This window comes from Saccostrea cucullata, unplaced genomic scaffold (genome assembly GCF_032062105.1).
Source record: "Saccostrea cucullata isolate Sc308-1 unplaced genomic scaffold, CSIRO_AGI_Scuc_v1 ctg3818, whole genome shotgun sequence".
In the NCBI taxonomy this organism is placed as follows: Eukaryota; Metazoa; Mollusca; class Bivalvia; order Ostreida; family Ostreidae; genus Saccostrea; species Saccostrea cuccullata.
The window spans coordinates 1-24357 of record NW_026931990.1 but is presented as its reverse complement, the minus strand read 5'-3'; the positions used below and the strand labels follow the sequence as shown (position 1 = coordinate 24357).

At 34.4% G+C, this 24357-nt stretch overlaps 1 protein-coding gene across 1 annotated transcript; it reads left to right on the top strand.

Moving 5' to 3' along the window:
• Positions 1-32: 32 nt before the first annotated feature.
• LOC134234223 (early estrogen-induced gene 1 protein-like) lies at positions 33-24099 on the top strand (the record flags this gene model as incomplete). Its single annotated transcript, XM_062716276.1, is given in 6 exon segments — positions 33-577; positions 21579-21699; positions 22142-22332; positions 23239-23264; positions 23267-23383; positions 24061-24099. Coding segments are annotated over 6 exon segments (664 nt in total), but the record flags the coding sequence as incomplete, so codon positions are not given.
• Between the last annotated feature and the right edge of the window lie 258 nt (positions 24100-24357).

Below are 24357 nucleotides of genomic sequence, written 5' to 3'. Positions count from 1 at the left end.
GTTGAAAAATGGAGGAGAAATGCGCAGGTGCATGAGGAGTTGCTGGCAAGTGCTTGAACGGCTCAGGAGTAACAGTTGAGCAAGCAAGCTGTATGTGATGGTGACCTAAAACGGAATCAGTTTTTTAACATATACTGTGTATAGGATGTTATCTTTGTGTTTTGGATATGCTTTTGCACTTATCTCTCTGAAGTATCCCGAAATTGTATGCCCTGTATATTTACATTCAAAGCCATCAGCTCGCAAGTCATCTTTTCAGTGAAAATTCCAATGATGGATATATCGATCAGTTTACCTATCAATTGAAATCTTTCACTTTTGAGTAATGTTTTTTCTTTATGGAATTTAATAATGTAACTTTTCAGAAATTGTTCTGAAGTTGGGATTTCCCACAATATCAGTATGACATGACTCTCATATCAAATATGATGTCTCTATTCATTATGAAGAAAAAGAGGTTCAAGTTTAATGTTAACTTCAGACTTGAAGAGTTGTCCTCAGTTCCATTCATAAGTGGATTGCTCTTTGCTAAAATTCGACTCTTGGATGGAGGAAACTTCTCGGATCAAAGCACAAGGTAACATATAGACCTATCAAGATGTGTAGAAATTAAGGCTGGACTCAGGATATATTACTCAGCCTGGATCTATAGCTCAGCGGTTAACATTAGAGCACCTGGCTAGTAATGCAGGGGTCCTGGGTTTGATTCCCAGTCCAGCAACATGTTTTTCCATTATATATGTGTTTATGAATTTTCACCTTATGTTTACTCATTCCTCCTTTCCATACTACAGATGCTATGTATGTATCCTGTCACTCATTGTGATCGATATATTGTGAAAATTTTTTTTCAAATGCATGTCAAAATGTGTATCTTCTGTTAGATGTCCTACATTGTTAAATTGATTGGAAATGAAATATGTTGCCTGGATTCATGTACATATAACATGCTAAATAGTATTCTCTTCAGCTAAATGGACAGGCATATCTATGTGAAGGTCCCAAAACGTGTTAATCCAAATCCCGAAACGTTGGGGTCCCGAAACATCGTGGTCCCAAAACATCCATAATTCTGCTAAACAGTATATTCTCTTTAGCAAAATGGACTGGCATAGTCTATATGAGGGCTGTATTTGCTTATAAGAAAGCTTACATGTAGACTGTTAAAATCCTGTCTTTGTGAATCATCTGATCAATTCAGTGATACTGTCTTAATTGTCAGAGAAACAGAGATATGAAGTATAACTTGCACCAAGCATGATAAAAAGCTTTTTAAATATGTCTTTATATGACTTTCAACATTATTTTCAAATTGTCATAATTTATCCAGATTAAAAAAAAAGTAAAACAAATTATATTCGTCAAGTTCTGATTTTTTTTTAATTAAAAGAAATCAATCGGTATGGTGCAATATTAAGTGACTGTAATAGTTACTACCTAGGAAACTAACATATCCTTTTTATGTCACTTGTTGGGACTTGTTTCATTAATTTTCCTTTGTAGTCATGGTCTTTGATGGTGCTGCAATTAAAATTACTCCTTTGTATTCCATAATTCATTAGAGACTCACCTTTGTAATTGATTACTAAATGAGTAGGAAAGCACAAGAAAGTAACTGTCTGCATTATGAAGTATATGGATTCTGGTAAAAGACATACCCCTACTATGGATTCATCTCATTTTATATATCATAGGAATTATAGATATTTACATGTGAACATTTCACATTTCACTCAATTTGACATTTAGTATACTACAGATTGAATATTCTGATGACTCATATACATCATTGTACATGTATGTCCCAACATTTGAAGGATTTACAATTTAATAAGGACTAGATTTGGCTTTTATCCATTAAGAAAACTAAATTTGACTGCAATACTTCTTTCACCTAAATTATAAAATCTTTCATGAAAAAAAAAAATTCTTTATGTACTCTTAAATTTTTACTTTCCATATATGTAAAGTAATTTTTCTAATTTATAAATTGATGATCTAAACCAAAGGTGACTAAGGATTAAATGTTTATAAATGAAAGCATGCTTCTTTTTACATCTATTGCAGATAGTAAAGCTTTTTACTTCTCAAATTTCGTCGAGTTGTGCACATTTTTGTGAAATTTTGCCATGATCATTCATGAAAAAAAAAGAAAAAAGCATTTCTATTTACTTTTTAAATATTACTTAATACTTTCAAAATGTGACATTTTATTGCATTAATGCGAAATACACCAATTCCAACATGTTAAAAAAAAAAACAGCTCAAGTAGCAGTAGCTTTGTCCACAAAAAGGTTCCTCTATTCTTTGTAGGCATGAGTGTCAAATATATATCTAACTTTGCTGCTTTCTAAAAGCAATTGGTGGCATCCTAATATGATTGAAAAATTCTGAAGGGAATCAAAGCAAATAAACAAAATCATAAACTTTCAATTGGTTTAATCGATAATATTGAAAATTATTTTATTCATAAACATGAACGTCAAATTTTCATGTTCAGTGTGGAATTTTAGTCATGTTATGTTATTGGAGATATCTTTATTTAATGCTTACAAAGAGATTTATCATTAAACATACATTGATGCAGGATTCCCCTGGACAGTAGATTAGGTACTATGTATGGGGGTCTTTATTTAATCCTTAGTCACAACTGGAGTGCAAATGTGAATCATGTCGTGATTATTTAGGGATTTTAAGAAGATATAAACTTTTAACCTAGAATAGCTCAGCTTGTATCTAGTTCTTTTATGTCCATTAAATTGATTAATATCCCTATAGTGCACTAAAAAGTAGAGCCTAATACTGTTCTACAGTATACTTACTAGCATGCTAGCAGGAAATGTCTTTCATAAAATAATTTGCAAAATTAGAAACACAGTTGTTCTAAGGCTGAACATTTACTAAATTAAAATTTTCTCTGGTTTTGTGTTTATACTATTAAGAATATTAAACCCCTTTTTGTTTACCATGAAATGTTGCTATTATTATTTGTAGTAAATTTTAAAGTTCCCTATTTTTCCTGTCAATTGAATTCCTGCACAACCTTTGAAAAGTTTATGAACCATGAAATGTACACTGCATGTAGGTGTAGACCCCTGTTTAACTGGTTTTAAATCGGGAGATGCCTGTGATTCATTATAAGTTCCTCCTAAATATTCCTTGTGAATAGATTTGATACCCAGCTAAAAGGACTTTGAAACATGAGCTCCTCAATGGGGAAAAGAAACTCTATTGCCAAACTCTTACTTTGAATTAAAAGTGTTGAATTATGAATATAAGAAACCTCTTGTTAATTGAATGTCAGTTTTTGCCAAAAGGAAGTCCCTCTTAGGGATAATAATCTTGAGAAGCTGTAATAATCAAACTTCAAATGAATAAAACACTTTATTTTCCCTTGATAACTACAATCATATACGTTGTTCTATTGTTTTATATGTACGGGCGTGTGGGGCAGTGAGTGTAAATAGTTGGCATGTCTAACTAGAATTTGCCTGAGCTGGACTGTAATATTTAGACCAGACATAGTTCGACTTAGCTAGCATCATACTCTTCTTTTGTTCAGTTATATACATTTCAGACTTACTAAACTAGGTATATTCAAAGGAGGAGTGGATCTTTTCCGAAGAATTAAAAAAAAGAAAGATAGTGTGCATTGTACAATCTAATGTTTGGAATAATAATGGAACCATTTTTAGTACTGATAAGTATACAAACAGTAGGATAGAAAAAGAATGTCATTTTTATCTAATCATTGCTAATTATCAGTTGGAGTGTGTGGATGGAAAGATGCGTTTACCTGTGGCAGTGAAGGGTACATGTTCTGTTATGATAGATAGATAGATGATAGAGAGATGGTATGTAGGGATAGATAATAAATTGTTAACCCTCTGTTGATTGCAGTGTGTATACCTCTGAAATTACAATTAGTCACAGTTTGACCTCTGTATCAGCCGACCAACAACTCAAGCATCCTGTTTATACAAACAAACAATAACTAAGTAGTGGAGGGTTAGTCAGGTTAATTAACACAGGAGTCTTTTATTGTAGGACACTGGGGTTACTGTCCTGATATTTAAATTGAATTGTCATTGATATTATGAATAAGTTAATGAATGGTTTCTTTTCCACTTCATTCTCAGCATGTTGCTCATTAATATATATACATGTACATATAAATCTACACATGGATGCTATACTGCAGTGAGACTTTGGTGCATTATTCAGTATGCAGCTTATCTTGTAATATGATGTCACATAATACCAATTTAATGAACCACATAAAATGCTTTGGAATGCTTGTTTACACATGACAGGAAAATAGTTCAAACTCTGCACTTTACTAAAGTACATCATGTCCTTTGCCTTCATAAATTTAGAAATTATCTATGACTATATATATGATCAAATTGAAGGGACAGGGAAAAATGGATGTTACTATATCCCCTCGCAACAGAGTTAGACAGGATATAGGGTTATATATACTATATTGTAAGGCCATATAAAATTAATCTTTAGATTCTCATCCCCGCCCGCCCCTCTAAAAATGTCCCGCCCCGATGTTTTTTATTTTGATTTTTGGGTATTTTCATGTATTTTTATTCAGTAAGAATTTTGTTCAAAGTTTAGGAGTTATCTCCCGTCTGTATTAAAAGTCGCGTGTCGCTATTTATAGCAAAAACGCCATGTGAAGAATGGAGAAAAATCGGCAATAAAAGCAGTTTAAATGTGTAAGGAAAAGATAATTTGTCAGTATAGAGAAGGCAGAGAAGAAAAATTAGCATAAACACATTTAGATACCATCACTGGCAGGAGCAAGTATGTAGAGAGATTGAAACTACTGTAAGTAAAAACAGACGAGGAAAATGACACCTGGTCAAGTTATATATAACGATCTCCAGCTGTGTGACTTTGATTTGAAATAAAAAAAAAATCTACAACATCGTAGACAGACTTAAGAGAAGGCCTAGATTTTTCAGTGGAATAATTATTAGAACATTTATATAGTTTTTGCAAAATAAGAAGTCACGCATACACAATTTATTGGTATCCCTACCTCATTTTGTTCAGGGTGTGCCGTATAATGTGTACTTGATAATTTGTTAATTAACAATAAATATTTAATTTTTAAAGCAAAAATTTTCTTTAAATATTTAAAAGAATATGAAAAGAATTAAATCTATTCATATTTGCATTAAGGTAATGAAAAAAAATGTGTACGGGAAGTCCATTGTTTTGTTGATACTTAGGCCTATATATAAATTAACAATTATAAAAAATAAAAAATAAAATCCGCCCACCCGCCCCAATTTTTTAGCAAATTAGGATGAGAATCTAAAGATTAATTTTACCTGGCCTAATGCTCTTGTGTATGTGTTAGTTTTGTGTGTGCAAGTCTGTCCTGTGGAAAACAGAAGTGACATTAATTTCATTGTCAAATGCTGCCTTGATTTACAGATATGTGAATGCTCATTCGCAAGAGGATGCTCTGCTTTGTGGTGCCCTTGTTTAATTTGATTTACAGAATAATCATAGTAGATGCTTAGTCACAGATCTGCTTTGTCATGCTCAGCTCCATCTATTGATGGTTTGGGTTCTACAATGGATCAATAAATCTTGCTATCCATTATATTGATCTGTATCAATTAGATATTATTTACATCACAGGGTATTGACAGAATAAGTGAACAACTGCACTTCATTAGGGCTGCTCAGTATTACCAAATATTCTAGTATATTGCGATGAATTCAATTCTTCTTGTATGGGTATTGCGATTCGTTGACAAAAATTCTTGGACTTTGGATTTCTAAAGTTGTGAAATTCCCAGCTGGCACTCAGCCTTACACTTTATAGTACTGTAAATTCCTAATTATACGCGAGGGATTAATTTCCGCATAATTTCGCGAGAAGATTCACTCCCAAAATAATATTACTCGCTTTTATTTTTTTGGTTTTGAAATCAATGTAAATTCTGTTGATCAACCGTCCATTCGCGAAATATTATTCTCGTGATTTGACGTTAAAGAGCTAGTTCGCGATAATAAATACTCGCTAAAAATAAGGAATTTATAGTAACTGAATTCATTTCCCTTCATAATGCAGCATAATGTCCGATGAAGCATTGGTCATATATTTTTTAGAAGGGAGAAATTCTGAGATAAATAAAATGTATGGTTTTTTTTGATAGTATAAAAAGAGTGCTAGTTTACATCAGATAATTCTTGGGAAAATTCAGATTGAACAGTAAATGCTTGTCTGTGATGTGAGAATTTCCTCCAAACTTGTGGGAACACATCCATGGTGCTAATGGTATGTCATTACTTGGATTCCCCTGCACAACATTTATTTACAGGGTCTTTGTCATTCTTATGTTGATATTGTAGTTAGATAGGTGGGTGATTACAAGCAATTGTTAGGAGAATTGTATGTAACATGTAGTTAGATGGGTGGGTGATTACTAACAATTCTAGTCAGAAGCAGTGTTTGTAACACAAGGAGAAAATGCTGCATAATTGCTGTATACTGAGGTGACCTCAGGACAGGATTATTGAAGGTCACTCCAAGGACAACCACCCTGTGTAGGGTCAAAAGAGAGTTATGTTACTTGATGACTTGATGACACACTGAGATAAAAATCTGATGTTCTCAACAGATTCAGTCATCAGTAATTTCCTGCTATAGCATTTCTTTTCTATTGTATTGTTATCATTGTGTTATTTGGCTTCAGAGTTTTCTTATTTGAAGGACTTATTCACAAATCCATTGTAACTTAGTAGGATTTCTAGGCAATCAAACATTAGTGAAAGATTTTATAGACAATATCCTCAATCGTCATTGCAGGATATGATATTTATAGACAATATCCTCAATTTAGACGTCATTGCAGTCTCCATAAACCTCTGCATGGAGGATGAGGAGAATTAAGGTATTACTTATACCAGTACTAGCTGTATTATAACTGGTTTAACTTTTAATGGTTTATGCCCCAGTTTTTGACTTTGGCAGCTATTTTCTAATGTTTTCTGTAGACTGATGAATTAGGTGATAATTTTCCTGTGTGTATATATCTGATAATCATGGTTTTGACAGAATTAAAAAAAAAAAAAGTAATACGTGTACATGTATCTCTGTCAAGATATTCTAATGCTGTACATGTAGCTACAAGTTCTGTCTCTTAAGTCCCTCAAAATGTGATCTTCAAGTAGCAGAATTTTTCGCAAGATAATGGTTTTGTTTCAGCTTCTTATTGTGGAGGGAAACATAAATCCCGAGGCTTTAGTAGGAACACATTTTATTGAACAGATGGTATAATGGCAAAAAATCTATAAACTTAGTACGTCTTATCCTTAAGGCTAGAGGGGACCCGGTGATTTCTATAATGTAACCCATGTTTTATTTTCTCATGACATTATTATTTCGTTGTATCTAACATTCAGAGTCACTTAGAGCAATGCAAAGTATGGGTATAAGGCATATACCATGTCTTGAATGAATTGATTGATAAAGAATAGAAACATTATTTCTAAATATATGGCACCAACACAAACAAGCTGTTGTTAGATATCCTCTTGTATTAAATACCAAGTCTGATTCTTGTAAGAAAGGGCTGTTTTCTTAAACCTAATCTTTCATCAACACAAGCTGTTAGATTTAAGATAGTTCTTAATATGTGCAGACAACTGTGAAAAAAAGTATTAAAAAGAACTTGTGATAATATTTTTGGTATATATAGCATTTCCTGTTACCAAGTATATACTGAGTACCCAAATATTTGAACCTGTTGGGAAAGGGGGTGACTTAGTTGGAAGTAATTTATATGTTTGCTCAGCAAATTCCTTCTTCAAACTTTCTCTCCTACATGTACTGGTAAAAAGTCCTACAGTACACAGAATCCTGAGTGAATTGCACTGCAAATGAGTAAAAATTCTTGGGAGTTTCTTGGTTCATATTTTAACTTGATCACCTTGCAGTCTAAATACAAGTTTCTTACCTATCAGAAAAAACAAACAATCTTAATCTCTGAGTCAGGGAAACATGCAAGTATTAGTTGTGAGCTAGACAGATTTTGTGTTAAATTAAGTGATCAGCTTTTTCTCAGCTATCAACTCAGGGATTTTTTTGGCAGAGGTTAAAATAAATGTTCTATGAAATCTCAAGGCCATTTGTAGGGATTAGGATTAGAATTAATAGTTCAGAAAGAGTTCTGCAGTGTCCTAGTAAGACTTGATTGTTTACTTTATGGTACATGTATACTGTCCCGACAGACCTGTGTTATTGATTAGGATACAGCCCAGCACTCAATTCATATCCCTCCTCTGCTGCAGTATGTCATGCTTAATTTTCTGTAATTGCTGTGGAAAGTTGATTACATGGTTCAGTGCAACACTAAACCTTAATGGAACCAGAGCTGTTCCTAGAAGTTTGGTTCTTCCCAAATACATGATTCGGCCAAAGGAGAGAGGGGGGAGGGTCTCTTATTTCTCTAAGGACAGCCCTGAGTAGTGATGACAAATGTTTTGGGCCAAAATAAAATTATAGTTTGTTTGGAATTGCCTCCCGCCTCATTGAAATGCCCCCCTCCTGAAAAAATTTTATTGACCAAAAGTAGGAAGAATTTTTTTTAATTTAATCAATTTTTTGGCCCATTACATGTATCAGATGCGCCATACAAAACTGAAATATAGTGTCAGATCTATGTAAAATTAGGGATTTTTTTGTTGATGGTAGATTCTTTTTTTAAAAGCCAGAAAATGTATTTACTGTTTACTGAGATTTTTATCAAAAAATTAAAAATTTATCTTTAATTTAAAATAAAAAATAATTTCCCTCCCTCCCTCCTGTGTCTGAAACCCTTCAGGCGGCAATTCCAAACAAACATTTTTTTAAGGATGGCCTTGGTTTTTTTTTTCATGATAATAGCAGCAACAATTTTCATCTTGCATACATGTGTGTATTGTATATATTCTTTATTTCATCATCTTTATCTAGTACATATTAAGTGTTCAATATTTGACACAGAAAAAATTTAAAGTCTTCATTAGTTCTACCAGCTGTTCTCTAACTTTATTTGCTTATACTTTTTTTCTTTTTTTTCTTACCATAAACATAAACTGCCTTCTGGAAATGATCTACAATGTTGTACATCAAGTAAAGTTTCTTTCATCACCTTTGCCTGTTACGTAATACTCTAACAGATGAGCTTATTCAGGTCATGAAGAAGGTTTGCTTTAGGGTGGTTAATTATTCTGTTTATAGCATCCAATATTCATCAGAATAGCAGTACATTATTTTGAGTTTTACCGTACTTTGCACTGACAAGCTCTTATGAACTAAGGTTATCAATGTCAAAAATTTGCTGTGTATCTACAACTAAATCTGTCTAAAAGTACTCACATTAATGTCTGTTATACACTATTAAATGATAAATATAATTTGTGAAGAAGTATACTTTGTAACAGGATCTGTGATATCCCTCTAATTATGTTCCCCAAACGGAGTTGGGGAACATATTGTTTTTACTCTGTTTCTTATTATTATTATGTTCCCCAAACGAAGTTGGGGAACATATTGTTTTTACTCTGTTTCTTATTAAGGTCTTCCGTCTCCAACGGAAGACCTTCTTGTTATTCTTCGGTTTCTTTTTCCCTATTATTATTATTATTATTATTATTATTATTATTATTCTTCCAACCGATTTTGTGCAAGCGATTTCTCAGAGATGGCTAGTCCGATTTCTACCAAACTTTCAGATCTGAAAGATATTCAATTGATCTTGATAGGTTTTTTTCCTTTTTGATTATCTCACTTCCGGTCGTGAGATATGGACGATTTTCTGATTTTCAGAGGGTCGGCTTGTCCGGGAAACTCCTCCGAAACGACTTAAGATATGGACTTGAGATTTTCAGGGAAAATAGAGAAAGGTTTAGTGAGTTGTAATTGGGTCTCCAAATTTTTCTAGCGCAAAAGGCACCGGAGTTCGGTAGGGCCGAAAAAATGTCTCAGAAATATCTCACAAAATTTGACGCATTTTGTCTCATATCTTCACACCTAGAACATATTGAAGACAAAATGTGCAACATCGCAAGACCTTTCATTTGATGTCAAAAAAATAGGGCTGACCCTTCAAATTAGGGGCTAAGAGGGGCCAAAAGTCTTTTATCTATAACTCTCTAATGATCAATATTTTGTTATACATTACTGAGCAAAAGTATTCATCTTAACAATTTGATGCTTACTATATAAGTTGTTTGAAAATTGGCTTATCTGAATTCTAGATATTAATATTTGAAAATCTCAAGAGGGCCCCAGATGGCGGCTGTCTTTGTCAATTCCGCCATTTCGCAATTGGGGTTTATGGAGGCAGCTGAGCGTTTGATTAAACCATTCTGACATACTAATGCATGAAATGTAAAAAAAACTACTTGGACTTTCACGTAGTAGTTCGTTGCAATTCAGTGTCAATCTTAACACTTAATTTCCGTTTCACTACTTGAGTGTAACTGGGCTAGATACGATATATGTAATGTATACACAGACTTTTTAAACGTCGAAATAAAATAAAGGCGAATAGAACGTTTTATTTATCTTATTTCATTGAAGCTATCACACCTATTTAATAGATAAGTTCAAAGAAAATGCGCAAATATTTACTCGTGGCGTTTGGCGCAAATTATTAATAGTGACCCGCCTTTTATGATTCTTAGACAGGTGTACTGTTGCAAAAGTATACACACAAGTATATTTAGAGCAGTACTCCCAAAAGCTTAATGGTTTGCGCGTTGGGGATAAAACAGAAAAAGGCAACATGGGTTCAATCCTCTTTGCGACCAAAATTTTGAATCACTTTTCAGCTCGATTTTACGAGATTTTTTTTCCTGAATCGGACGGAAGACCTCTCGTTGCTCGCAACGAGATCGTTTCTAGTTATTATTATTATTATTATTATTATTATTATTCTTTTTTCTTCTTATTTCTTCTCCGGTACTTTTTTGTCCGGAAGTGTTCTCAGAAACTGTTCACCAAACTAAGTTAAAACCTTTTTAGGGTTAGTAGGCATGTTGTGTAGATGTGCCGAACGAAGGTCATTTTGCGCGCATTCGCATGCACGTGCGGGCGCGTGCAATGAGTAAAATGACTGATATATTTAATATGGTTGTAACTTTTATATTTTTTGATAAAATGTTTTGAAACTCATTATATAAAGATATATAAGTTATGTAGATAAGATGACATGGTCAAATTTGCATGAACTCACGCGCATGCACGTGCGCTTTGCTCTGATTGGCTGAAACAGAAATCTTAATATCTTTTTTGTTTTATGATGAAATGCTTTGAAATTTATAACATAGACATGCATTAGGATGTACTACAATACGATATATAAAATTTTTCATGAAATCACGCGCATGCACGTGCGCTGCAATCTGATTGGCTGAAACTTTAAATGAGTATAACTCCCTTGGTTTTCAACCAAACAGCATGGGATTTAGAACATAGATAGACATAAAGGACTTCTACAAGATGGTATGGTCAGCATTCACATGCATGCACGTGCGTGCACGTGCGCTTTGCTCTGATTGGCTGAAACAAAAATCTCAATATCTTTTCTGTTTTTTTACAAAATGCTTTGAAATTTAAAACATAGGCATACTTTAAGATGTCCTACAATATGATATATAATAATTGTCATGGAAACATGCGCATGCACGTGCGCTGCAATCTGATTGGCTGAAACTTTAAATGAGTATAACTCCCTTGGTTTTCAACCAAACAGCATGGGATTTAGAACATAGATAGACATAAAGGACTTCTACAAGATGGTATGGTCAGCATTCACATGCATGCACGTGCGTGCACGTGCGCTTTGCTCTGATTGGCTGAAACAAAAACCTCAATATCTTTTCTGTTTTTTTACAAAATGCTTTGACATTTAAAACATAGGCATACTTTAAGATGTCCTACAATATGATATATAATAATTGTCATGGAAACATGCGCATGCACGTGCGCTGCAATCTGATTGGCTTAAATTTTAAATGGCTATAACTCCCTTGTTTTTCAACCAAACAGGATGGGATTAAGAACATAGACAGACATAATGGACACCTACAAGAAGGTATGTCATCATGCACGTGCGTGCACGTGCATACGACTAAAATAGTGTAGACAAGATGATATCGTCATTACGCTCATGCAATCACATGCGCACGCCTGCATTGCTTAAATTTGAAATACTTGGTATACTTTTGGGAAAACGTTGTTTACGTCTTAAATGCATAGATTTTGCCTTCTTTAATGAAACTTACAGGGAATATGGCACGAGAAGGGAGTTGGGGAGCGTTTGGGGAACATCTGTAACGGTTCCCGTTACAATTAGCACTAGTTATTATTATTAAGGTCTTCCGTCTTCACGGAAGACCTTATAGTGATTCTACTGTTTCTTATTATTATTATTATTATTTTTCATTTTTATTTTTTTCCCAAAATTTTGTGCACGCGATTTCTCAGCAACTATTCGGTGGATTTCTATGAAATTTTTAGGAATTATGCGCAATAAGATGAACTTGATACATTTTTAAGGAAACTTGGAAATTTGCTTCTGGTGCCAAGTTATGGGCAATTTCCTGATTTTAAAATGCAATTTTGTCGCCCCTTTTTTTCGAAAATGGCTAAAGATATGACCTGGAGAATTACTGGAGACGATAGTTCGTGACTTTGTGGTTTGCAGAATCACCTTTTTGTGCGTCGTCAGTTCTTCCGGTTGTTACGAGATGCAAATTTAAAACAATCGTATTTTCTAACTTTTTTGTTTTTCAGTATTTTTCATTTATTTTTGGTTTGTTAATAGAAATTCTCCTGATAATGCTTACTATATAATTTGTTTGAATGTTGATCAATCTAAACTCTAGATATTAGCATTCAAAAATCTGAAGCGGGTCCAAAATGGCGGCTGTCTCTGACAACGCCGACATTTCGCAATAGGGATTTACGGAGTCAGCCGAGTGTTTGCTTGAACGAAAGTAACATAAGGATAAATGAAATGCTTAGGAATACTTGGATAGTCACGTCGTAATTACGTTGCAGTTCTGTGTCAAACTAACGTCTTCTATAATTGGTTTTGGCTAGTTCCCAAAGTTGAAAAAGAAAAGACTAAATGTGCAAATGAAATTCGATACCTAATATTTTTTGTGCACCACAGAAAATAGACCTCATCATATTTATAAGTAATACTTTCTCAAAAAAGAATATTAATTAATATTGTCGGTAGAAATCTTAACCACTGTTTTTCCTATGCATGCACACTTGTGTCATATTAAACTAATAAATAAGACAAAAATAAGAAGACGATTTTTTTAAAGATCGCTTCATGGAGTTTATTTTAGCATTCTTGTCTCAAAGACCTGATTAAAGTTATTGAGCATAAATGATATCTGATTCCTTGACCGTCGTAGGGCGAGCCATGTTTTTCGGCGAAACGTTTCAACCTTTTTCAATTAACTAATCGGGATAGTCCACTTTGGGGATAAACAGGAAATTAAAAAAAGTTAGAAATTCATAACCGTTTCACCGCTTTAGTGTTACAGGCATATATACCATATGGAATTTGTAAAATGTGTTAAATATACTTTCTAAACCTCGAATCTTAGGCTATAAGAACGTTCTTTTTTTTAATTTCATTGAAGCTATCACACCTATTTACTAGAACATTCCAAAGAAAAGGCGCGAAGATTAACTCGTGGCGTTTGGTGCTAAATTTTGAATAGTGACCCGCCTTTCATAATTTTAAAAGAGAATCACTTTTTCGTAAATATATATAAAGAGATTTAGAGAAGAGGTCCCGATAGCGTAATATTTAGTGCCGTCGGAATTTCATGCTGGCGACATTGGTTCAATTCTCCTTGAATGCAATTTTTTTTAACTTTTTCAGCTCGATTTTACGTTTTCTTTCCGGAATCGGACGGAAGACCTCTCGTTGCTCGCAACGAGTTTCTCATCTAGTTATGTTCCCCAAACGAAGTTGGGGAACATATTGTTTTTACTCTGTTTCTTATTATTATTATTATTATTATTATTATTATTATTTTTCTTCTTCCTGGGAAAATTTTGTCCACGAGTGATCTTGTAAACTACACATCCGACTTAGGTGAAACCTTTTTAGGGTCAGTAGGCATGTTATGTAGAGTTGCCAAACAAAGGTCATTTTGCGCGCACGTGCTTGCAAGAGCGCGCACGTGCAACATGTGAAATTACCAATATAATGGATATTGCCGTAACTTTTCTATTTTTTGATGAATTTTTTTGAAACTCATAATGTAAGGATACATTAGTAGTATAGACAAGATAGCATGGTCAAAATAGCAAGATCTCACGCGCATGCACGTGCGCTTTGCTCTGATTGGCTGAAAATAAAGTCTCAATAACTTTCTTGTTTCTTGTCATAATCCTTTGAAATTTTGAACATAGTCCTACATTATGAAGATCTACCACATGATGTATAAGAATTTTCATGAAAGCATGCGCATGTGTGCGTGCTGCAAGCTGATTGGCTGAAACTTTAAATGGCAATATCTCCTTTGTTTTTTGACGAAATTCTTTGCAATTTAAAATATAGTCATGCATTAGGATATCCTACAAAATGATATAGAAAAAAAATCATGAAATCACGCGCATGCACGTGTGCTGCAATCTGATTGGCTGAAATTTTAAATGGCTATTTCTCCTTTGTTTTTTGACGAAATTCTTTGAAATTTAAAATATAGTCATGCATTAGGATATCCTACAAAATGATATAGAAAAAAAATCATGAAATCACGCGCATGCAAGTGTGCTGCAATCTGATTGGCTGAAACTTTAAATAACTATTTATCCTTTGTTTTTTTACGAAAATCTTTGAAATTTAAAATATAGTCATGCATTAGGATATCCTACAAAATGATATTTAAAAAATCATGAAATTACGCGCATGCACGTGTGCTGAAATCTGATTGGCTGAAACTTTAAATGGCTATAACTCCCTTGTTTTTCAACCAAACAGGATGGGATTTAGAACATAGATAGATGTAAGGGACTCCTACAAGAAGGTATTATCATAATGCACGTGCACGCACGTGCGTGCATTTGAAACGAGTATATTTAAAAATACTCTTGAATGAGTGATTTTTATTACTTTTGGACTGAATGCTCTAATATATAGTATATTGAAATATATAAATAGTGTAGACAAGATGATATGGTCATAACGCACATGCATTCACATGCGCTTGGGTGCAATGCTAAAAATTGAATATAATTGATATCCTTCTGGGAAAACATTGTTAAAGTCAAAAATGCACAGAGTTTGTCTTATTTAATGAAGCTTACAGGGGATATGGCACCGAAAGGGAGTTGGGGAGCGTTTGGGGAACATCTGTAACGGTTCCCGTTACAATTAGCACTAGTTATTATTGTTTTTTTTTCTTACCGATTTTGTGCACGCGATTTCTCGAAAACGGCTTGATGGATTTCCATAAAACTTTCAGGACTTATGTAACATCACTTGAACCTTATGCGTTTTTTTCTGTTTTGATGAGGTCACTTCCGGTCCGGAGTTATCAGCGAAAAATTGATTTTTTAAGGGTCAGTTTGTCCGCACGATTTCTCCCAAACGACTTTAGATAGACACGTGATACTTTCAGGTCTAGTAGACCTATGTCTGTAGATTTGTGAAATGTATTTTATTTTTACCGGAAGTGCTGCACGTCGGCGCTCGGTATGGCCCGAAAATAGGCCTATCGCGAATTTCAAAATTTTTAGCACTTTTTCTACGATATCTTTTTACCTGGAAATATTTTGTTAAAACATATAGAACAAAAGAAGTGTAGAATTTTAAGTTCTTCCAAATGATATCTGGAAAAAGGGGTGGCCCCTAAAATTAGGGGTCTAAAGGGGCCGAAATTTTTTTCCTTTATATCTCAAAAAGTATTGAGAATTTGTAATACGTCCATGAAGCAAAGTTGTTCAAAATGTCAAGCTTAATCTAATGGAGTTGTCAAAATACGTCCGTCGACGTCATTTCCGGCCAAACCGGAAGTAGTCGAAAAACGCGTATTTTTACCGTTCTTGAAAAGTTTTTGGGTAACATCTGTCACTGGGAGCATAAAAATTAATTTAATGTCCGTCGTCAAAACTTCCGGTCACACGGGAAGTAGCATAAACTTCCGGTCAAACAGGACGGAAGACCTACTCGTTGCTTTGCAACGAGCTTTGCTCTAGTAAGAATTAACGTTTTAACTTTCTTGGAGCATTAATCTCTTGAAATACCACTATTTATTCTAACTTTTAACCTGTCTGAATGACCTTTGTCCTTGACCCAAAGCTCATGTCCATGGTTTAGGAAACAACGCCACATTATTAATTCTTTAACCCACCGCTAATTTAAAAAAAAAACCCTTTAAGAATATTCTCCTACGCTCTTTGGGAATAGAAGCTCCATTAACAAAAAATGACCTTGACCTTTAACATTTGACCTTAACCTTTAACCTTAATTCAAAATTCATACCCAAGCTGTAAAATACAAAATCCGCTTATTCATTATTAGAACCACCCCCCCCCCCCACCCCTTTATTAAACCAGAGTAACATAAATTTCAACTCTTGAACTCATACACCACCTGGGATCCACATAAAACTGCAGAAACATGTAGAAGAGACCTCAAAGAAAGTGTATTTAAAGTTTTACAGTGATCCTGTATAATATATAGAAGTTATAATTTTTTTCGGCAATAAAAAAAAAATTCAAACCTGGAACGGCGTATCATCACTGAGCATTAATTTCTTGAAATACCACCATTTATTCTAACTTTTAACCTGTCTGTATGACCTCTGACCTTGACCTAATGTTCATGTCCATGCTCTAGGAAACAATGCCACATTATCAATTCTTTAACCCACCGCTAATAATAAAAAAAACCCATCAAGAATGACCTTGACCTTTGACCTTGACCTTTAACATTTGACCTTGACCTTTAACCTTAATTTAAAATTCATACCCAAGCTGCAAAATACAAAATCCGCTTATTTATTATAAGACTCCCCCCCCCCCCCCCAATTAAACTAGAGTAACCTAAATTTCATCTCTTGAACTCATACACCACCTGGGATCCACATAAAACTGCGGAAACATGTAGAAGAGACCTCAAAGAAAGTGTATTTAAAGTTTAACAGTGATCCTGTATATTATATAGAAGTTATAAATTTTCTCGGCAATAAAAAAAAAATTCAATCCTTGAACGACGTATTAGCAACGTAGAATATTTTTTTTTCCAAACTCACGCCAAATTCCGATTGACTTGTAATATTCAGGAACATGTAGAACAGACCACAGCAATATATTCTGTGGAGTTTCACGGCCAGAGTTTATGGGATACAGAAATTATGAATTTTTACGGCATAAATATCTCATTTTTCGTTATGGAAATTTCCCGTGCAAATGATAAAACATGTCATATAAAGCTTTTGTCGTCCATTTTTTTTTTATGTTTAAGTTGAACTAAATTCTACTAATATGATATGATATTTTAATATCGAACATCTTTCATTTTGCTTTCCTGGGGAGTAAATGCGATGTTTGTTTACATTTGAGCAATACACAGAAATACACGCAAATAGCGGTTCTCGATATAAAAAGTATAATGTACCCTTACCATGCTGTGTTTCCCATTCAGAAATAAATGTTTACCATTGAATAAATCATTTAAACTTGAAAGATAATTGTTCACACATAAATTCACGGTGATTTCGCTGTGATTCATGTAAATTCGGAATGTGTGTCAAATATCGAACCCGACTTTCGCAGTTTTTTATTCTCATGTAAACAAACCGGCCAGCCTCTCCAGCTCTTTTTGTAGACATGAATTAATCAACATTTCCTGATATATATAACACCGAAAGCAAGTGCAGAATATTTTTTATTAAACAACTTCTCATTATACACCAATCAGGTAAAGCAGAAATCTTTTCTGTCCGCGCAATCTTGTGCCACAACTGGTTAATTATGAAGGTCTTCCGTCTTCAGCGGAAGACCTTCTTGTTATGTTCCCCAAACGAAGTTGGGGAACATATTGTTTTTACTCTGTTTCTTATTATTATTATTCTTATTATTATTATTATTATTTTTCTTCCTGGGAAAATCTTTTCCGCGAGTGATCTTGTAAACTATACATCTGACTTAGGTGAAACCTTTTTAGGGTAAGTAGGCATGTTATGTAGATTTGCGGAATCAAGGTCATTTTGCGCGCACGTGCTTGCAAGAGCGCGCACGTGCAAAACTTAAAATGACCAATATATAATGGATATAACCGTAACTTTTCTATTATGTGACGAAATGTTTTGAAACTTATAATGCAAAGATATATTAGTAGTATGCACAAGATGACATGGTCAAAATAGCAAGATCGCACGCGCATGCACGTGCACTTCGCTTTGATTGGCTGAAACTAAAGTCTCAATATCTTTTTTGTTTTTTGATAAAATCATTTGAAATTTTGAACATAGTCATACATTAGGGAGATCTATAGCCTGTAATTTAAGATTTATCAAGAAAGCATGTGCATGCACATGTGCTTGCAAGAGCTCGCACGTGCAACACGAGAAATGTCCAATATAATTGATACAGACGTAACTATTTAAATTATTGATGAAATGCTTTGAAATTCATATTATAAGTATGTATTAGAAGGATAGACAAAATGACATGGTCAAAAAAGTAAGATCTCACGCGCATGCGCGTGCGCTTCGCTTTGATTGGCTGAAACTAAAGTCTCAATATCTTTCTTGTTTCTTGTCATAATCCTTTGAAAATTTGAACATAGACCTACATTATGAAGATCTACAGCGTGATGTATAAGAATTTTCATGAAAGCATGCGCATGCCCACGTGCTGCAATCTGATTGGCTGAAACTTTAAATGGCTATATCTCCTTTGTTTTTTGACGAAATGCTTTGAAATTGAAAACATATTCATGCATTACGATATACTACATTATGATGTAGAAAAAAAATCATGAAATCACGCGCATGCACATGTGCTGCAATCTGATTGGCTTAAACTTGAAATGGCTATAACTCCCTTGTTTTTCAACCAAACAGGATGGGATTAAGAATATAGATAAATATAAGGGACTCCTACAAAAAGGTATGGTCATCATGCACGTGCACGCACGTGCGTGCATTTGGAACGAGTGAAATGAAAAATACTTATGAAAGAATGATTTTTAATACTTTTGGACTGAATGCTTTAATATATTGTATATTAAAATATGAAGATAGTGTAGACAAGATGATATGATCATAACGCACATGCATTCACCTGCGCACGGGTGCAATGCTAAAATTTGAATATAATTGGTATCCTTCTGAGAAAACGTTGTTAAAGTCAAAAATGCACAGAGTTTTTCTTATTTAATGAAGCTTACAGGGAATATGGCAACAAAAAGGAGTTGGGGAGCGTTTGGGGAACATCTGTAACGGTTCCCGTTACAATTAGCACTAGTTATTATTATTATTCTTTTTTTTTCTTCTTTGTTCTCCGGTACTTTTTTGTCCGCGAGTGTTCTCAGAAACTGTTCACCCAATTGAGCTAAAACCTTTTTAGGGTTAATAGGTGTGTAGTGTAGGTGTGCAACACGAAGGTTATTTTGCGCGCATACGCATGCACGTGCGTGCGCGTGAAATGAGTGAATTGACTGATATACTTAATATAGCTATTACATTTACATTTTTTGATGAAATGATTTGAAACTCATTATATAAAGATATATTAATACTGTAGATAATGTGACACTGTCAAATTAGCACGAACTCACGCGCATGCACGTGCGCTTCGCTCTGATTGGCTGAAACAAAAAGCTCAATATCTTTTCTGTTTTTTGACGAAATGCTATGAAATTTAAAACATAGGCATACTTTAGGATGTACTACAATATGATATATAACAATTGTCATGTAAGCACGCGCATGCACGTGCACTGCAATCTGATTGGCTTAAACTTTAAGTGGCTATAACTCCTTTGTTTTTCAACCAAACAGTATGGGATTTAGAACATAGACAGACATAATGGACTCCTACAAGGCGGTGAAGTCGTCATGCACATGCGTGCACTTGTGCTTTGCTGTGATTGGCTGAAACAAAAATCGCAATATCTTTTTTTAATTTTTGACGAAATGCGTTGAAATTTTACACATAGTCATGCATTAGGATGTCCTACAATATGATATATAACAGTTGTCGTGAAAACATGCGCATGCACGTGCGCTGCAATCTGATTGGCTTAAACTTTAAATGGCTATTACTCCCTTGTTTTTCAACCAAACAGGATGGGATTTAGAACATAGACAGTCATAATAGACTCCAACAAGATGGTATGGTCGTCATGCACGTGCGTGCACGTGTTCTTCACTCTGATTGGCTGAAACAAAAATCTCAATATCTTTTCCGTTCTTTGACGAAATGCTACGAAATTTAAAACATAAGCATACAATAGGATGTCCTACAATATGATATATAACAATTGTCATTAAATCACACGCATGCACGTGCGCTGAAATCTGATTGGCTTAAACTTTAAATGGTTATAACTCCCTTGGTTTTCAACGAAATAGGATGGTATTTAGAATATTGATAGACATAATGGACCCCTACAAGAAGGTATGGTCATCATGCACATGCTTGTAACGTGAAATGAGTAATTTAAAAATATGCTTGAATAAGTGTATTTTTTAATACTTCTGGATTTAATGCTTTGATATTAAGTCTATTTGAATATATATACATAGTGTAGAAAAGATGATATGATCATTACCCACATGCATTCACATGAGCTCGCATGTAATGCTAAAATTTAAATATATTTCATAGTCTTCTGGGAAAACATTGTTTAAGTCTAAATTGCACAAAGTATGTCTTATTTGATAGAGTTTAAGGAAATATGGCACCAAAAGGGAGTTGGGGAGCGTTTGGGGAACATCTGTAACGGTCCCCGTTACAATTAGCCCTAGTTATATAAGCAGTACTTGATCATACATTGTGTGGAATGTGCCATAATCTGACCAGATACAATTACACTCAGCTCAGAATCCTGTCTCAGGTTCTATTTCATCAGTTATCTGGTTTCCTAAGGTTGAGGAGTGCTGCTCTCTGTACAAATTGAAGGGTGGCACATTGGTGCAGAACCTTGGGCTCTACAGCACTCTTCTCTGCACCAGTTGTGGGGTGGCAGATTGGTGCAGATCTCAGGGTCTTAAACTGTTAACCTGTTCTGTCTTTATTCTTCCTCCTGCTAATGATCAATTGCACGTCATGTTTCTTCAGTGCTAACTTCCTAACACTTTTTAAATATAAGAGGTTTTTCAAGTCTATCTTCATGAAATAAAAGGATTGAAGCATTTTCATTCATCTTTGACTCTAAGTTGATGAGACAATCTAGGTTACATGGTTTTCATCAATAGGAAATGGAGTTCAGTTTTTCATAAGGAATCTGCCAATAACAGCTACCTCTAAAGATGTACTTTACCAACACTGACCTAGATGTTTTATTACTTTGTAGGGAAGAAATCAAGAATCACAGTGTATCATGGAGGACTTCGTACAATTTCCAATGCAAAGTAACAGCCAATGCCAGCACTGGGTTTCTGGACCCCTGTGTGTGCCGAGTCTCTGTGCGGATGGTATGTAATTGAAAGAATTCAGACAATACTGTTTACAAGTACAAGCATCAGGGGAAAGGCTTTTGTCAGTCCTTATCTATAAAACTTCACAAGATAATAGCACCCAGCTGTAATCAGATACAGAGAAATTATTACAAGTGTTGGGGAGACAGATACTTTTAGATGCTATACATGTAGAACACATAGAAAGTACATGATTGTATATTAAGAATTTTACAACTCTGAAAACTTAAAACAGGACGATTTCAAACACATTTAAAGAAAAAAATTAATAGGCATTTCTTAGTTTAGAATTTCAAATTTATTTTTACGTTTTAGTGTTGAAAGCATGATTTTAAATTGATAAATTTTACCCGAATATAAATGCGTTGTAGTTAGAAATTGGAAATTCCACCAGAAGCAATACTAAGGCAACATAATGACTTTGAGATATTCATTACAGGATCAGAAGGGAGGGAAGGCGTACCAGAAGCTGGGCTTTGTGGACATTAATCTGTCCGAGTTTGCTGGATCTGGACACCAGACCAGGAAATTCCTGTTAGAAGGGTATGACTCCAAGCATCGGCAAGACAACTCAACCATTGAACTCACTTTGGAGATGACCTTGATCTCTGGTGACCCAGTTTTTAAAGTGTAAGCAATAATGTTTTTGTAAACAATACACATAATTTTTTTCTTTGATTTTTGGTTAAACACTCCCAATAAATAAAAATAATACCAGGTACAATGTTTACCTGGTCCTCCTAATAAGCTAACATTAATGTCATGACACTGTGTGTTGTAACTTGTTTTTCAATACAGGCTATATTAGGGTCTAGGGAATCATTTCACACTATTAAGAGCATTCCTGTGTTCTCTACCAGACTTGCGTACTTGTTCACATTGTGTAATATGAAGACTCTAAATATCACTTTAGGGTTTGATAACATAGGTATAAAAACTAGAGAATCTTAATATCAAATGTTGAAGGGATTTCACAGAGCAAACATTTAATCCTTCAGTATTTGATTAAATTACATAACTTTCCTCAATTAGATGTGTTAGTTATTTTTTCTCCTAGATTAAATCAATTCCTTAGAACTTTCTATACAGCTTTGTATTCTTTAAGTGATTTATCAATCACCCTGTGGTTTACCTAAGGTAACTGAACAAAAAGTAAATAAAATTAATCAATATTAAAGGAAACCACGGTCTAGGACTTAAACCTCCCTTAAAGTGTCTCTGTTGAGGGTTTTCTATGAAATATCCTGTCAATGGCCACACATTGACTCATAGCAAAGATAAAAATTAAAAAAAAAAAAACATACAGTGGAACTTTGGTATCTTGAACACTGAATTATCTGAAAAAAACATGGAAATGTTAAAGTAATTTTGAAGTCCAAACCACTTATTCTTTAATTATTTTACCGTACTCATGATATCTCAAATCCCTGGATATCTTCAAATTTGAGATAACGAGGTTTGGCTGTATCATAGTGTATGTACAAAATATTAATAAAGATGGTGAGGAGAGTGTTGATGGAACAGATTTTTTTTCAGCCCACGTCACACCACTAAGTGGTATGATCACAGTACCAGCCAGCTGTCCGTATAGAGGAGTGTAGTGAGGGCAGCCTGGCCTCTAACAGTGCCAGTAGTGGGTGTGGAAGTCTACCTCGCAAGGACCTCCCAAATATCATAACAGGTACGGTAGTCGTAAAATAGTCCAAATATCATAACCTGTACGTTAGTCGTAAGGACCGTCCAAATATTATAACAGGTACAGTGGTAGAAAAGGCTGTCCAAATATCATAACAGGTACGGTAGTCATAAAACAGTCCAAATATCATAACTGGTACAGTAAAAACCATCCAAATATCATAACAGGTATGGTACAAGCCGTCCAAGTATCATAGCAGGTACAGTACTCTACCTTGCAAGGACTGTCCCAATATCATGACAGGTAAACGTCCAAATATCATAATAGGTCAGTAGTCATAAGGACTGTCCAAATATCCGTATGGTAAGGACCGTCTAAATATTATAACAATTATTGTAGTCATAATGAACATCCAAATATCATAACAGGTAAGGTAAGGACCGTCCAAGTATCATAACAGGTAACAGGTCAGGATGTTAGTCAAACTCACAAAAATATTTTGGAAGTACCGGTAAATAGTTATAATGAATCAGATAATCACCAAATCATGATTAGTATTGAATCCAAAGCCTAGATTCAGGCTTCAGTATTTATCTGGGATAAAGAACTGTTTGTTTATGATAGACTAGCCTTATTATTTTAAAAAACTTGCTCAACTGAAACCAAAGTTTTTCTTGAATTTTCTTTAAAAATCCCTACATGATTGTACATTATCCTTTCAGATTCTGCTGAGGTTGATTTAAACCCCCAGAATCCCGACAGTAGGGATTGAAAAATCATCAGTAGGAACGACAGCTACACCAGTCAGCACTCACGGGGTCTACAGGGTACGCCTCGCTCGGTCACAGTCGCCAGTCTAGTGTAGGCACGAAAGAACCCTACGCTACTCACACTAGGTAAACAAACAACTCAGACATTGATTTACCAGAAGGAATTCCCATACAGATTCTTGTGATGTAAAAAAAAAAATTCAAAAAGTTTAAAACGCAAATTTCCTTTTGACAATTTGAAAGTTTAAT